Source organism: Apus apus, chromosome 3 (genome assembly GCF_020740795.1).
Source record: "Apus apus isolate bApuApu2 chromosome 3, bApuApu2.pri.cur, whole genome shotgun sequence".
Lineage (NCBI taxonomy): Eukaryota > Metazoa > Chordata > Aves > Apodiformes > Apodidae > Apus > Apus apus.
In genome coordinates this window covers 73247948-73261531 of record NC_067284.1, presented here as the reverse complement: position 1 = coordinate 73261531, position 13584 = coordinate 73247948, and the positions used below count along the sequence as shown (strand labels likewise).

Genomic DNA, 13584 nt, shown 5'->3' with positions numbered 1-13584 from the left:
TGACAAGTGGTGTTCCTCAAGGGTCAGTACTTGGATCAGTGCTATTTGTTAGTGACATGGACAGTGGCAATGAATGCACCCTCAGCGAGTTTGCTGACAACACTGAACTGTGTGGGGAGGTCAACACACTGGAAGGGAGGGATGCCATCCAGAGGCACCTTGACTGGCTTGAGAATTGGGGTCATGCAAACTGAATGAAGTTCAAGTGCAAGGCCCTGCACATGGGTTGGCGCAATCCCAAGCACAAACACGGGCTGGGTGGAGAATGGATCAAAAACAGTCTGGAGGAGAAGGATCTGGGGGTGATGGTGCACAAGAAGCTGAACATGAGCTGGCAATGTGCACTTGCAGTCCAGAAAGCCAACTGTGTCCTGGGCTGCAACAAAACAAGCATGGCCAGCATGGACCATGAAGATGATCAGAGGGCTGGAGCACCTCTCTTACGAGGACAGGCTGAGTGTGTTGGGATTGTTCAGCCTGGAGAAGAAAAGGCTCCGGGGAGACTTCATAGCAGCCTTCCAGTACCTGAAGGGGTCTACAGGAAGGACTTTTCACAAGGGCTTGTAGTGAGAGGAGAAGGGGTAATGGATTAAAACTGGAAGAGGGGAGATTCAGGTTACACATTGGGAAGAAATTCTTTAGTGTGAGGGTGGACACTGGAACGGGTTGGCCAGGGAAGTTATGGAAGCCAGACTGGACAGGGCTCTGAGCAACCTAGTCTAGTGGGATGTGTCCATGCCCATGTCAGGAGGATTTGAACTAGATGATCTTTAAGGTCCCTTCCAACTCAAACCATTCTATGACTGAAAATTTTTATAGTACTATATGGAGTATCACTTTACTTCAAACATTGCTGATTAGACTGTCACTGCTTTTACCTCACAATGTGGCTGATAAAAAGCTCATGTTAGGAATCAAGTAAAGCTTAATTTTAATTAATTTCATTTTAATTTTTTAGAAGAAAAAATAAATATAAGAATTTCTAAACTTCTTCTCCTGCACCCCAGTAGCTCATCTTGCACACCCCATGAGGTACACACACTACACTTCAGGGAACACTGCTGTAGCATATTAATTGTCTTGATACAAGAGGCCACCTCCATTCCATGACATATCTGATAGGAGTTAAGGAGATACCTCTGCTAGAGCAATGCACTGGAACACAGCAAAGACAGAGGAGAGCGGCAATCTCTTACAGCTCCACATCTAAATGACTTTGTTAACACCACCCACCAACCATAAACTTTCCTGGCATGCTGCAAGAATTTTATTTTTTCCCTGGTCTAAATACAACAGCAGAAGCAGAAAAGAAAAAAATAATATTCTATGGGACACAAGGAAGCAAGATGGCACTGGTGACCAAGTATTGAGATTTATTCAGCTTGAGCTCGAATGCATCACAGTCAGGCAGCATCAACAGTGAGAAAGTTCTCTTCTAGCTGCAGTCAGCCATGAAATGAGACCACACCACCTTCACGTGTACTTTGGGAGCAGGAGGGAGAAAAGGTGGGGCAGGAGGGTGATGGGGGGTGTGGTGTGGTAATTAAAATTTTACTATGCTGATTCATATCAAGCACTCAAGTCAATTCTACTTACTGTTTGTTAGAACAGACATAGCCTCCAGGAACTAAGAGTCTTGTTGCCCTGTCACTTAAAACATGATCAAACACATCCTGAGCTATTTCAGGGTAAATCAACATGTGGAAATCTTCCCATAGTGACTGGACATGTCATGCTATACAACACAGCCCCAACATGGGACAGCATCATAGCTACCTGAAAGCTACCTCTATCTCAGGCCATCTGAAAGAACATTTATATTTGTTTTCTTTCAGTGAAAATCAGAGTGTAGCATGTTGTCTCGTGTTACCATGCAAACTTTGTGTGCTCCTTCTGCTTCCTCTGAACAGGATGGGCAGCTGTTTTTGTATGCCTTGATGCTGCTGACCCCACAACTTTAAATCATAGTGCAAGAGGTGGAGAAGGTTTTGTGCGTATGTGCAACCAACAATGCAATTCTGTGTGGAGAAGGGAGTGGAACACTAACAAAACCTTACCATCATAGAAGCCAAATCACTTTAACAGAATGAAGGAGAAGGTATCTTCAGTTATTTGCATTTAGTGGCCCAAAGATAACTCTCCCCAAAGGTCTAAAATCACACCCATAGTGCATTTGTGCATAGATGACTGTGCAAAACAAACTACCTCTCAAATGCAAACAGGAAGAAAAAAGTAAACTACCGTATCTAACAGCAGAGAAGAGCTCATGGTGTGCAGCAACAAAACCTGCTTCCCCAGCTGCCTCAGGAAGCCTAAGTGCATCAAGAACAGCAGGGCTTGGCAACTCTTCCACGCCCCAGCTTAAGAGCAGTGGCACTGACACACACAATTCACCAACATGCACCAAAGTCATCACTGTCACAATCTAAGTACAACTCCAAACTCTTAAATTCTATTCTGAAAACCCAAGTAAGACATACTAATACTAGGCTCTTTTATCAGCATCTACAAACTGAGGCTTTTACCTATCAGACAGTTACTCTGATGGCAACATAATTAAACAGCATGCTTTCTGTCTAGCTGGCAAAACTGAACACTAGCACTTTGAAGTCTATACCAGGTATAGAACAAAGTCTTTCTCTCTCTTATGCGGATTAACATTTAAAAGATGCAGTTTTTGTCAAGCACAAGTGAAAACAAGTTCTGCCAACAAAATGCCTTACTCTCAGTTACTCTGTTTTTAATGCTATATTGCATCCTATGTCCTTATGGCTCAATTTTCCTAACAGTCAGGCAAGAAAACTAGTTTTATTATTTTTTTATCTGTTCAGAGGAGTGCAGCTCCCCACAGACCTTAATGCTTAGAAATATTAATCTCAGCTATTTTCAGTCATCAAAGAAGGGTTCCAATATAAAGGAATTTGTGTCCTGCCCCAGCAGACCCTTTTTTTTTAAAAAAAAGGCAAACGAAAAAGCAAACAAACTCTTTCTTCCATTGCAGTCACAGCAGCAGCTGAGAATACTGATCAAAGTAACCTCATGGAGGAGCTGCCAGTAGAAAAAACAGCAGTTAAGGAATCTGAGGAGACTAATGCAAGCCAGTGTATAATCTCAAAAGCTTTGTTAAAACTTAAAGGTTAACACAGCTGCACATTGTCAAGTGTCAATCAACCCCCTGAAGCCTATTACCACCTAAGAGCAATATATTTGTACAAAAAAAGTGAAACCAAAGTTTTAGATAAATTTAACCACAACTTTCACTGAAACATATGCTCTTCTTAACTTTATAGCCAGTATAATTCTGGCTCTTCACAACAACCTTTCCTAAAGACTACAAGAAATGCTGGTGTTGTCTCTAGGGAAGTCTTAGCTGCTCTCCTGAACGCTACAATAATTCAAGCACCTCAGCTAGCATTGTCACTTCCCAGGTGGGCAGGATCCAGACAATAGTGAACTGGGGCCCCAGACAAGTCAGCACTCTTTTAAGTAACAAGTCTTCTGGTTTAAATCGGATGACTAGGGTAGAGAACATTTAGACTCTCAAGTAAAAGCCTACAGTAAGCATGCCATGATGTCAACAGTGCCTAAACGACATAATAGCTGACACTGAAATTAATGGGGAGAGGTAAGGAGAGAATTCAGGCTCTAAGGATTTTCCTTGCCCCTTACAGCCTACTGCCCATTTCTGCCAACAGGTACATTATAGCATGTTGTCCCCGTGTCAGGCAGTAATAGCAGTGTGGGCGGGATGAAAACAGCGTTTTCACAGAGGGGTAGCTGTGCTAGAAGGAAGTGAGGAAAAGCTGGGTTCCCCTCCTATGTTATCACCAGCAAATCTGGACCTTTTCCTTGTAGTTGTGTGGCAACTGAACAGTAGTACAGAAATGGACCATCTTTATCTTGACATGTGTAATTACAACATGCTTTTACTCTCCCCTATTAGCACCCAGAAAGGACATAATGAAAATTATTTGAATATAGAAAAATACCATCAACCTTCTATTAATCAATTTCCTACACTTGTCTCAGTTGACAAGAAAAGTTATGTCCTTACAAAGTAAGATGCCTCCACTCTCTCTTTTTAGATATTACAGCAGATTTTTTCCGAGAGATCTTCAAGAACTCTTAAAAATCAGCCTGTGGAAAAGATTCCAAGAACAAGAGTATCCATAACCACAGGGAAGGGTTTTTGGCACCCAAAAAGGCAGTATACTATTCCAAACACTCCTCTGGAAAAACAGGAATGCACCTTGCAAAACGTTTTGCCCTTTGAAATGAGGAGCAGGCTCAGAAAGTTCATGTATAGCCTCTTAACAGGTTTGTAAAACATAAATTGATTTAACAATGCTTCCTGAAAAAAAGAAGTTAGAAGTGAAAATTCACTTTCAAAAGAAAATTATGAAATAAGTTACAACCCTGCAAAGATAAATAATGTTTCCAAATTCAGTTTATCTGTACTTGGAATCGTTCAAACTACTGGCACTCAAAATCATTCCAAACAGTCTGTATTCCAGTACAGACAATAGTTTTGCTATTGCCATCTCATTTATCAAAAACTAAATGGACAAAAAACTCATCCCAGAGAAGCCAACTGGAAATCTGTTTTCAGAAGGGCTCTATTTAAAAGTATGGCTGCTTAAGTTCGTAGCACACAGTAACCCATTAACACTATCTGTATGGAATGTATATCCTTACACTATGGGATCAGTAGCATTAAAAAAAAAGAAAAATGAACTGAAGAAGTTACTGGCTTAGGATCTGAAATGAGTCTTTAAAATAGAGGCACTCTCTTCCAGGGATGACAAAAAGCACTCTCCCTTTTAGTTCTCTCCACTAAGCTAGTTCAATTATTAGCTTTTCAAAGCTGATCAATCAACAAAACTTTGACTAAATAAAATCAACCAGGAAACAACAGTTTTCCCATTTTAATCGGTGAATTAAAAGATGCACAAACAACAAGAAATTTACCAGTTTTAACATCTATCAGAAACACTGAGTTAATACACTGTCTGTAGCAAGTGAAATTAATGTAACTGAAAATATTTTCTTAACCAAATTATTTAAAGAGAGAAGAAAAAAGATGTATCAGAACTCAGCTTTGTAATAAAGCTATCTCTAACTGTACATTTTATTCTAATTTCCAAACAACTGCATTTGAATACAAATCTTACCTAGCAAATTAATCATCCTGTAGAAAAATAAATTAGAAATATGAATGACACACAAGCAAATGTCAAAATTAAAGACTCCAATGAAGTGTATGAACAAGTGGGTGATCTAGCCTCTGATTAGCTAGAATGAAAAATTTTAATACTAGATTTATGTTTACTGAATGCAAACCTACATGTTTTAAACAGTTCTGAAAACCAACAAAATAAGAAATTACTAAATGGTACAAGCAAAAAGGAAGACTGAAATAGGTCATTCAAATTTCAAGGCTCCAGTTGGTCAATTCAAAACCATGATTAAAACCAAACAGGTAGTTTTCAAACTAGCCAAGTAAAAGGTCTGTTTTCCTGTTTTTAATCTCTGTGTGATATTACCATTTTCCTTTCACAACACTACCATAACCTCCAAACAACCACACAACCACTTCCAGTACTAAAAACCCAAGACAAAGATTGAATGTGGGGAGAAAGCAGAACAATACTTCCAAGCAATACTGACCTCATTATCTTTTAAGTTTTAAAATATACAACCACTAAAAAAACCTCGTAAGATCAGCCATTTGTCCTAAAAATGAAGAAACAAAACCCCCTAAAATCCCACAAGGAACTGGACTGAACCCAGAACCCCAGATGCAGGGTCCCAGCTGTTTAATATTACCAAGCTCAGGAAAAACCCTCCTGTGGTGGATTCAGAGTTTTGCTGTCAGCAACAGCATTCACAGCTCTTAGTGGGACTCTAGAGACCAGTGGCTTGATCCAGCAGAGTTTCTCATGAGCTTACAGTTTTTCAGAAACGTCACATGACAGATCTTGGACGTCTTTGAATTACTTAAATAGGTTTAAGATGAAAATAAAGATTACTCCAAGGCACTGACCTAGTGAAGTCTCATTTCCTTGTCTGTGTGACTTGTGGTTGGCCTTGCTACAACAAAACAGACTATAATCAAGGTTTCTTGATCATAGACAGAGTTATCATCTTGTTCTCTTCCAGATGGATTTTGCTAAGGTCTGAAAAAGCCAAGCTCAAACTGCAGACTTTTGATACAATGGATCTCTTTTGTAAAGTCAAAAAAAAAAACAATTTTAGAAACAATGCACAAGATAGTCATCTCACCCATCTTTAGACACCTGCAAAAAAAGCCACAGCCTGCTCTCACCGTCACCAAAGAGAAGGCTGTACTGTACAACAGCACACACCTCATCTGTATCAGATATCATTTGAAGAAGTGATGAATCACCCCAGAACTTCCAATTTCTGACTGTACAGAGAGTTCATACTGGAACTGCACAAATTAAACCCATCCTGAGTTGAAAATGGCCAGTAAGAAAACAAAAATTACTGCAGAATGAACCGGGAGGAAAGGAGGAAAAGAAGCCATGGGACTGCTAAAGTTTTAACTCACTACAAAATCAGGCAGATACCATATCCAATCCTATGTCATAGCTACACGGATTTAGATTGCTAGCTATTTGCAGGCTACCATCCCTCCAGGCAGAGGGAGTTCAGTACCTGGCCTGACAGTTGGTCTGATGGACAGAGGCAGCACCTCTATATGGGGCTGCCTCACTTTGCAGCAGCTCTGATATCACACACATCCTGACTGCAAGCACTGCTGCACACCAAAGTCTTTTGAAAGTAGCTCCATGAGCTCCTCTCTGCTGCCAACAGTCTGAGTTAACACAGCTTTCACACAGAGCAGCAAGTAAGGCTGTGCAACAAACATTGCAAAAACACAGAAGCCTTTCTACAAACTTGCAATTTAGGTATGTTGAAGCCCTGGCTAGAGCTATGCTTTGCTTTGTAAAGAGTTAGGTTGTGACATACTCCAGTACCAGGAAGATTTATCCTCTGGGAGTGGTCACACCTCCACAGGGTGTCTGCAGCAAGCACAGCCAGAGGGAAACCAATGCGCTCTGGCAGTTACACGTGTTGTTCTGAAATCTTTCTTGTTTGCTTGTTTTGAATGGACAACAACCATGTAACAAAGCCACAATGTGTCCCAAGGGAATTAGAAGCAAAATGAGAGCAAATTTGCTTTCTCAATACTGTTCTTTGCAAGAGACAGAACTGCTTGCATCAGAGATTACCTGCAGTGCTGTGAACAGAGCAGAGGTTTTAAGGAGGAATAAACTTCATGGAGGATGGGGAGGAAGGAGACAAGTACAGATCAACCACCTATTAACTAACCATTTGAGGTTAAAATTAGTCATAATGAAAAAGCCAGCTGTTGTCAGAGTTCCACTCACAATGCACACAGAACTTCTCACAACACAGAGATTTAGAAACAGGACAAGCAGAAGCAGTCAGTTGAGAAACTGAGTCTTTCCCTCTGTGCAATTTCTCCTGTGACTTGCCAACTGCTCAAGTCCCCTCATTTATAAATAACTTCAATGCAATAAGCATTGAAGTTATTATTGATACTCACATGGGTGGAAATCTACTAATGAGCAAGGCAAGCAAGAAACTGTTCAACTTCTGCAGTCCAATCACAAGGGTGGAAATCCATATTGCTTCCCACCATAATATGAACATACTACATGCAATAGACCTTCAGATGAAAACCCCAGAGATTTAGGTCAATGTCCAACCTTCAGTGTTGTGAAGATGAAAATGTGCTCTAAAAAAAACAAACTCAGTTTTGCTGTTTCACATTTCATTTATACCATTGACTTTATCCATGCAGCTCCTCCCAGTGTATACCGTATCTTTCTCATTACGTTTTTGTTCGTTTCCAACAGTAAAAAGATAACTGAGTGCCTGTGATTTGACCCTTCTTTCTTCCATGACTTTTCCAGCATAATCCTGAGTACCTGAGAACCTACGCTGCCATGCTGCATAGAGACACAACCCACCAGTACTTGCTACACAAAACCAAGGTGGTTTCAGGTTCATACTAAGAAGTGATAGAAAGTTCTGGTGTTTAACTAATGCAGGATAAAGAGGGATATGCTATTAAACCAACTGCTTTCTCCCATTACTGAAAATCAGTTTAAGAAATTAAGCAGGGAACCCAAGCTCTGCCCTGAAATAAAGACGGGACTTGGGCTTTTCTGGTCTGTTGCCTAAATAATCCCTGCAAAAACTTTAGTTCCAGGAATGTTCAAGAGTGCCTTTAAGTAAGGTTTCAGCTTGCATAAGTTAACAGTTGTTCAACCAAAAGCAGTAATATGGATGGATCAATAGAATTTCTGCAAAGATAACAAGTGAAAAAGGGAAATAAGAAAAAAACTTTAGCATAATATATAAAATAATTTTAAATAATTCAACTCCATGCTGTTACTTACCCTGCAGAGCTAGCCTGTACTGATATGCTTTGAAATGAAAATTTAAATCCACACCGCTATTGCCATAACTACCTGTACAAATTTCTAACATTTAAGGGCTTATTTCTTCAAGACTGGAAGGTCAAGCACATGGCATAGGGGAACAGCAATCCTAGCAGTGAGTGCCCTCTCCAAACTCAGCTGGACAAGCTCCACTCTCTCTTTTCTCTGTCAGAAACTTTGGTAGCATAATAACTTACTACACCCTTGATATCTTGGCTAATCTGAAAATAATCATCATGGAGGATAATAACTGTGGAAAAGTAGTAACACAGAGGTTGCTCTGCAATGGCAGGGGCTCCTTACGGTTTACACACAAATACAAGGGCCACACGATATTTATGTTCTGTGCTAAATCATATGGGGGGAAAAATTATGGCTTGATCCTCTGAGGCAAACATCTCCATGCCCAATATCTTCATATGCAAAAGTTAGGTAGTCAATACCATAGAATAGGTCTTACAGGAATAGGGTTATTTAATCAGTGTTCATGCATACCTTATTACATACACACGTCACCAAGGGCCTTATTCAGTTCCCAGTGAGGACAGTGCATCTCCTCCAGACTCTGGAGTGCACCAACAGTTGCTCTCAAACACACTGCTATGAATGCACTCTCAGTTACTCACTCCTTGGCGCCATGCAAATGTTGGTGTGAGTTACAAGTAAATTAGTCCTGCTCCACAAAAACTCGTTAACGAGGAAGATTCAACCAGCACCACAGAAAACAAAATCAAAGCAAGCAAAGCAGCACAAACAGGTTTTAAAAAAGCAGAATGGCTGTGTGAGATCATGAAATGATTATCAGTAATAGTAGCAGCCCAGTCAAACAGTATTTTGGGTTGATTTGGTTTCACTCTTTTACATACCAGTTGAAGGTATCTGATCATCAGAGTTCTCATTCACCTAATTAGCTGGTGGACATGCTGAAAAGAGTAGAAAGCAGTAGATAGGTAGCAGTACTTGAGCAACATTTATAAAGGAACTGAAAGAAATGAAGGAGAAGATTACTGATCTTTTTCCCCCCAAGTCAGAAACTGACTAGGGTCTTCCTTTCCCCCACTCAAAAAAGGAAATGCAATTTCACTATCCAGAGAGGCAGTTACTATGAGGATCTCTCGAACAGCACAATGGCTGTAAAATTACAAGGGGAAGGAGAGATTCCTGTTTGTACATAAGGTCTGATACTGTGTGACATGCATTGCAAATATATACTACCTGCTTCAAAAGCACATAAACTCTATTAGTCCAGAGTTTAAAACTTGGAAACATCATTACTGCTTAATACATAGAAATCACTAAAATTTACAATTAGATGAACTCTTACTAATAGAAAGCATAGCCTCTGATTCATCTGTGTTTGATTTAGATTTTCCCAAAATGGATTCACAAACTCAAGTGTGTTGCTGACTTACAGCCAACAGTTAACACAAGATTTCCAATGTAAAGCTTTTCTTTACAAGCCAGCCAAGTTTAAAAACCATGGACTAAGACTCCATAATGCCTTTAAGTTTAAACTACACATAGCATACCCAGTAGGATTTTCTAAAGCATACGAAGTTGTCTTAACTCTGCTCCAATCAAATCACTTGAAGAAACACCTTCAACTTCAAACTAAACACAGCATATTTCAAAAATGCATATATGGTTCTTTACCTTTAATAACGAAGGCTTCAGTTACCAAACGCAGCATGTACAGGGGTTCACCTTTTGTTGAGAGGTCATCAATTCCTGCTCTTGCATACATGCTGATGGCATCTCTGTAGGATCCTTCCACATAATGAAGCTTTCCTAGGATCAGCATAGCCTCTGTCATATACTTAGGCTGAAATGGAGTGAAGAAAAGTGTGTTTACATGGTAAAACACCAGACAGCAAAAATGAGATACTTAAGAACAAATTAAGCAGATTCATAATGCTTTCCTCACTACATTGCTAGCTCCACAGGCCAAAGTAGGAAGGATTTAAGTGTCTAGAGATCTTAGGGCTATGCTCATGAGAGCAGCAGCAACAAAGGTCAAGCAACTGCTTTGGAGCTGTTTGGAAATACACAGCTTGCAAGCCACCTCTTTGGTTTCAGCTGACCTGCTCTATTGATTTATCAGTCACAGATAGCACATAAAAGCCTGGCACTGTCAGAACTACCTACACACACACCAAGAAAATCCCCAAGTTTTAAACTAGGCAGAAAGCTTCACACTTTAGTAAGTGCTTCCCTCTCCTCTGCATATTTAATTAAAAAGCAAGAAAGCTCCCAAAAATCTCTTAAAGTTATCAAAGAATGTTCAGTCAACAGGAGAAAAACAGAAGGCATGCCTGCTGTGCCCAAGATTTGAATGGTGCCTTAAGGATTGAAAAACATGTACAAATCTGTGTAATAAAAAAAAAAAAACCCTCAATAAAATACATCCATTCAAACCCTTTTTATGATTTGGAAAGCATGAAAATGTTCCTAAGCCTTCATGGTCATTTTTAAAATACATGCTGCATGAACAGCCAAGCCACCACTAACAAAGAAGTAGTAATGGCAGTTTATGCAACCAGACTTAACACCAAGACCTGTAATAATTCAGCTGTTTTGGCAATTACTGGGGCTAAAGTATGAAGAAAGAGGGTTGGATGGAGTCCCCTTCCTTCCTCCCTCATTTTTACTTTTTAAATATGCTGACTTCCAAGAAGTTAATTACAAGGAACTTCCCCAGAAAAGACACTGCACACTTGCTCCCTGGAAATCAACATGATAAAAACTAGCCTGTAAGTTTCAGGACAAAAAGAAAATTAATCATCTTTTTAAAGCCAGTTATGCAACTGTGTGTCCAAGGACACCAACACAGCAGCAGCCATTGAGGCAGCATTAAAGCACTCATACAGCTCTGAACTGAGTTGACAGGCAGCTACCAACAATTCACCCAAACCACATAATAAAATAAAGGAATAACTTTGCATAACTTCTCTGACAGAAACTGAAAGCAATGCAAGGCTGTAATCCTGGACTCACACCACAACCTCAAGTGCCTGACAGCAGCTTGCAGCATATTTTGCCTCTGACCTGGAACTTACAAGGTGTACACCTCAAACCAGGAAGAGCAGTACGTCACTCAGTCATGCTAGCCTGACAGCACTGTTATGTGGCCATGTCCCACAACCCCAGAGAATTCATTTTTAGTGCTTCTTTTTAATAAAAACAAAAAAAAAATAATCACAGAACCACAGAAAGGGTTGAGTTGGAATGGACCTTAGAGATTGCTTAGTTCCAACCCCCTTGCATAGGCAGGGGCCTATCCAACTTGCCCTTGAACACTTCCAGGGAGGGGCCATCCACAACTGCCCTGGGCAACCTTGGCCAGTGTCTCACCACCCTCACACTAATGAATTTCTTCCTGTCTAATATAAATCTTCCAGCTTAAAACCATTACCCCTCGTCCTATCACTACCCTCTCTGGTGAAAAGCCCCTCCCCAGCTTTCCTGTAGCCCCTTCAGGTACTGGAAGGCCGCTATAAGGTGTCTCCCCAGAGCCTTCTCTTTCCAGACTGAACAATCCCAACTATCTCAGCCTGTCTTTGTAGGAGAGGTGCTCCAGCCCTAGGATCATCTTTGTGGCCCTTCTCTGGACTCACGCCCCAACAGCTCCATGTCCTCTCTGTGTTGGGGGCTCCAGAGCTGGACACAGTACTCCAGGTGTGGTCTCACAAGAGTGGAGCTGAAGGGGAGAATCACCGCCCTTGACCTGCTGGCCACACTTCTAGTGATGCAGCCCAGGACACGGTTGGCTTCCTGAGCTATACTTGTAGAAAATAATTGGTTTGCATATGAAAAAACAAGTCTCCCAACAGAAGACACTGCAAATGGGTATTTAATTACCAGTCCATTAGTAATACCTACAATACAGTACTGTTCATACAGGGACACAAACAAGCAATACCAACACTCTGTATCAGACTAATAATCATATGGAACCAGCATCCAGTCAGCAGGAATTATAATGACAGAGCCCACTTACACGTAGTTTTCCTCTGCTTAAGATACTGGTCAGGTGCTGTTTAGCTTCACTCAGTTTAGGATCATTCTTCTCTGTCAGTGGAATGGAGTCCTTCAGTTTGGCAAAGTTTTCTTTCAAACATTTTTCCAGCAGAGCCTCTGCAAGCAGCATACTCCCGTAGTCCTCTGAAAGCACATACCAACCAACAAGAAACATCGCTTAGTGCCATCCTGTTGATAAACAGCATCAAAACACCAAATCATCACACCTTTGAGACACACATATTATAACTCAAATGAGGGGGTAAGGAAGAACAAGCAGACAGAAAAATGTTTTGTTAACTTCTAACTATTGGAAACAGCACGTTTCCTGTGAAAAAATGAACATATCCTTGAAGATTTTACCAAAAACATCCTTTGACAGCACAATTCATTCTTGTACTGTCACTGATATGAAAGTTAAGAGTTCACATCATAAAACTCACTTTCAAAAGCGTAAGACCAATCTTTGAAAACATTTAAGTTCACATTTTAGATTTACAAATGTACAAGCATGAAATGTGTGCTTTGGCCTACAAATAAGCTATGACTTTTCACTGCAGAACAGTAACTACATCAGACACTTGAGAGTTTCCAGAAAGTTCCCAGAAAAAAAAAATAAAAATGGAGAACTTGAACACATTCTACGCATCCATTACTAAAGACAAACAAGGCCTGATCCAGAGACATAACTAACATGCCATATAAAATAATTTCTACATTAAATGCTACTCTTGCTTGCAGTTCCACAGAAGAGAAGCTCAAACATAGGTTGTAGCACTAGATACAGCATGAAGCATCAAGAGATGTTGCAATCATGAGCTGAAAAAAAAAATTTCATCTGCCAGTGTACTTGCAGTTCTTGCACAACGGGTCTAGTTCTGTGCTTCATTTATTCACAAAAGTAGTACCTCAATCAGCTGACTAGCCGGTCAAGCTGGGTAAGAAAATCTTTGTATGTCAAAGAGCTGAGCCCTGCATTTCATATATATTTCACATTTCAAAGTCTGAAATTCTAGAACACAGGAGACACGATAGCATAACTACTTCTATATTTTCAATCCGTGGGACAACT

At 40.3% G+C, this 13584-nt stretch overlaps 1 protein-coding gene across 3 annotated transcripts in view; it reads right to left on the bottom strand.

The window, feature by feature from the left end:
• The window catches only part of TTC7A (tetratricopeptide repeat domain 7A), a 177603-nt gene that overhangs the window by 162062 nt on the left and 1957 nt on the right, over nt 1-13584 (bottom strand). For 2 of the 3 annotated variants that reach the window (XM_051616042.1, XM_051616041.1), the window contains exons 2-3: nt 12493-12656; nt 10149-10317 (exon numbers count right to left, since the gene is read on the bottom strand). In XM_051616042.1, coding sequence (XP_051472002.1) covers nt 10149-10317; nt 12493-12656 — 333 coding nt within the window. Of the gene's footprint in view, nt 1-9361; nt 9410-10148; nt 10318-12492; nt 12657-13584 lie in introns of those variants that run through there. The other variant, XM_051616043.1, reaches the window with a different exon arrangement.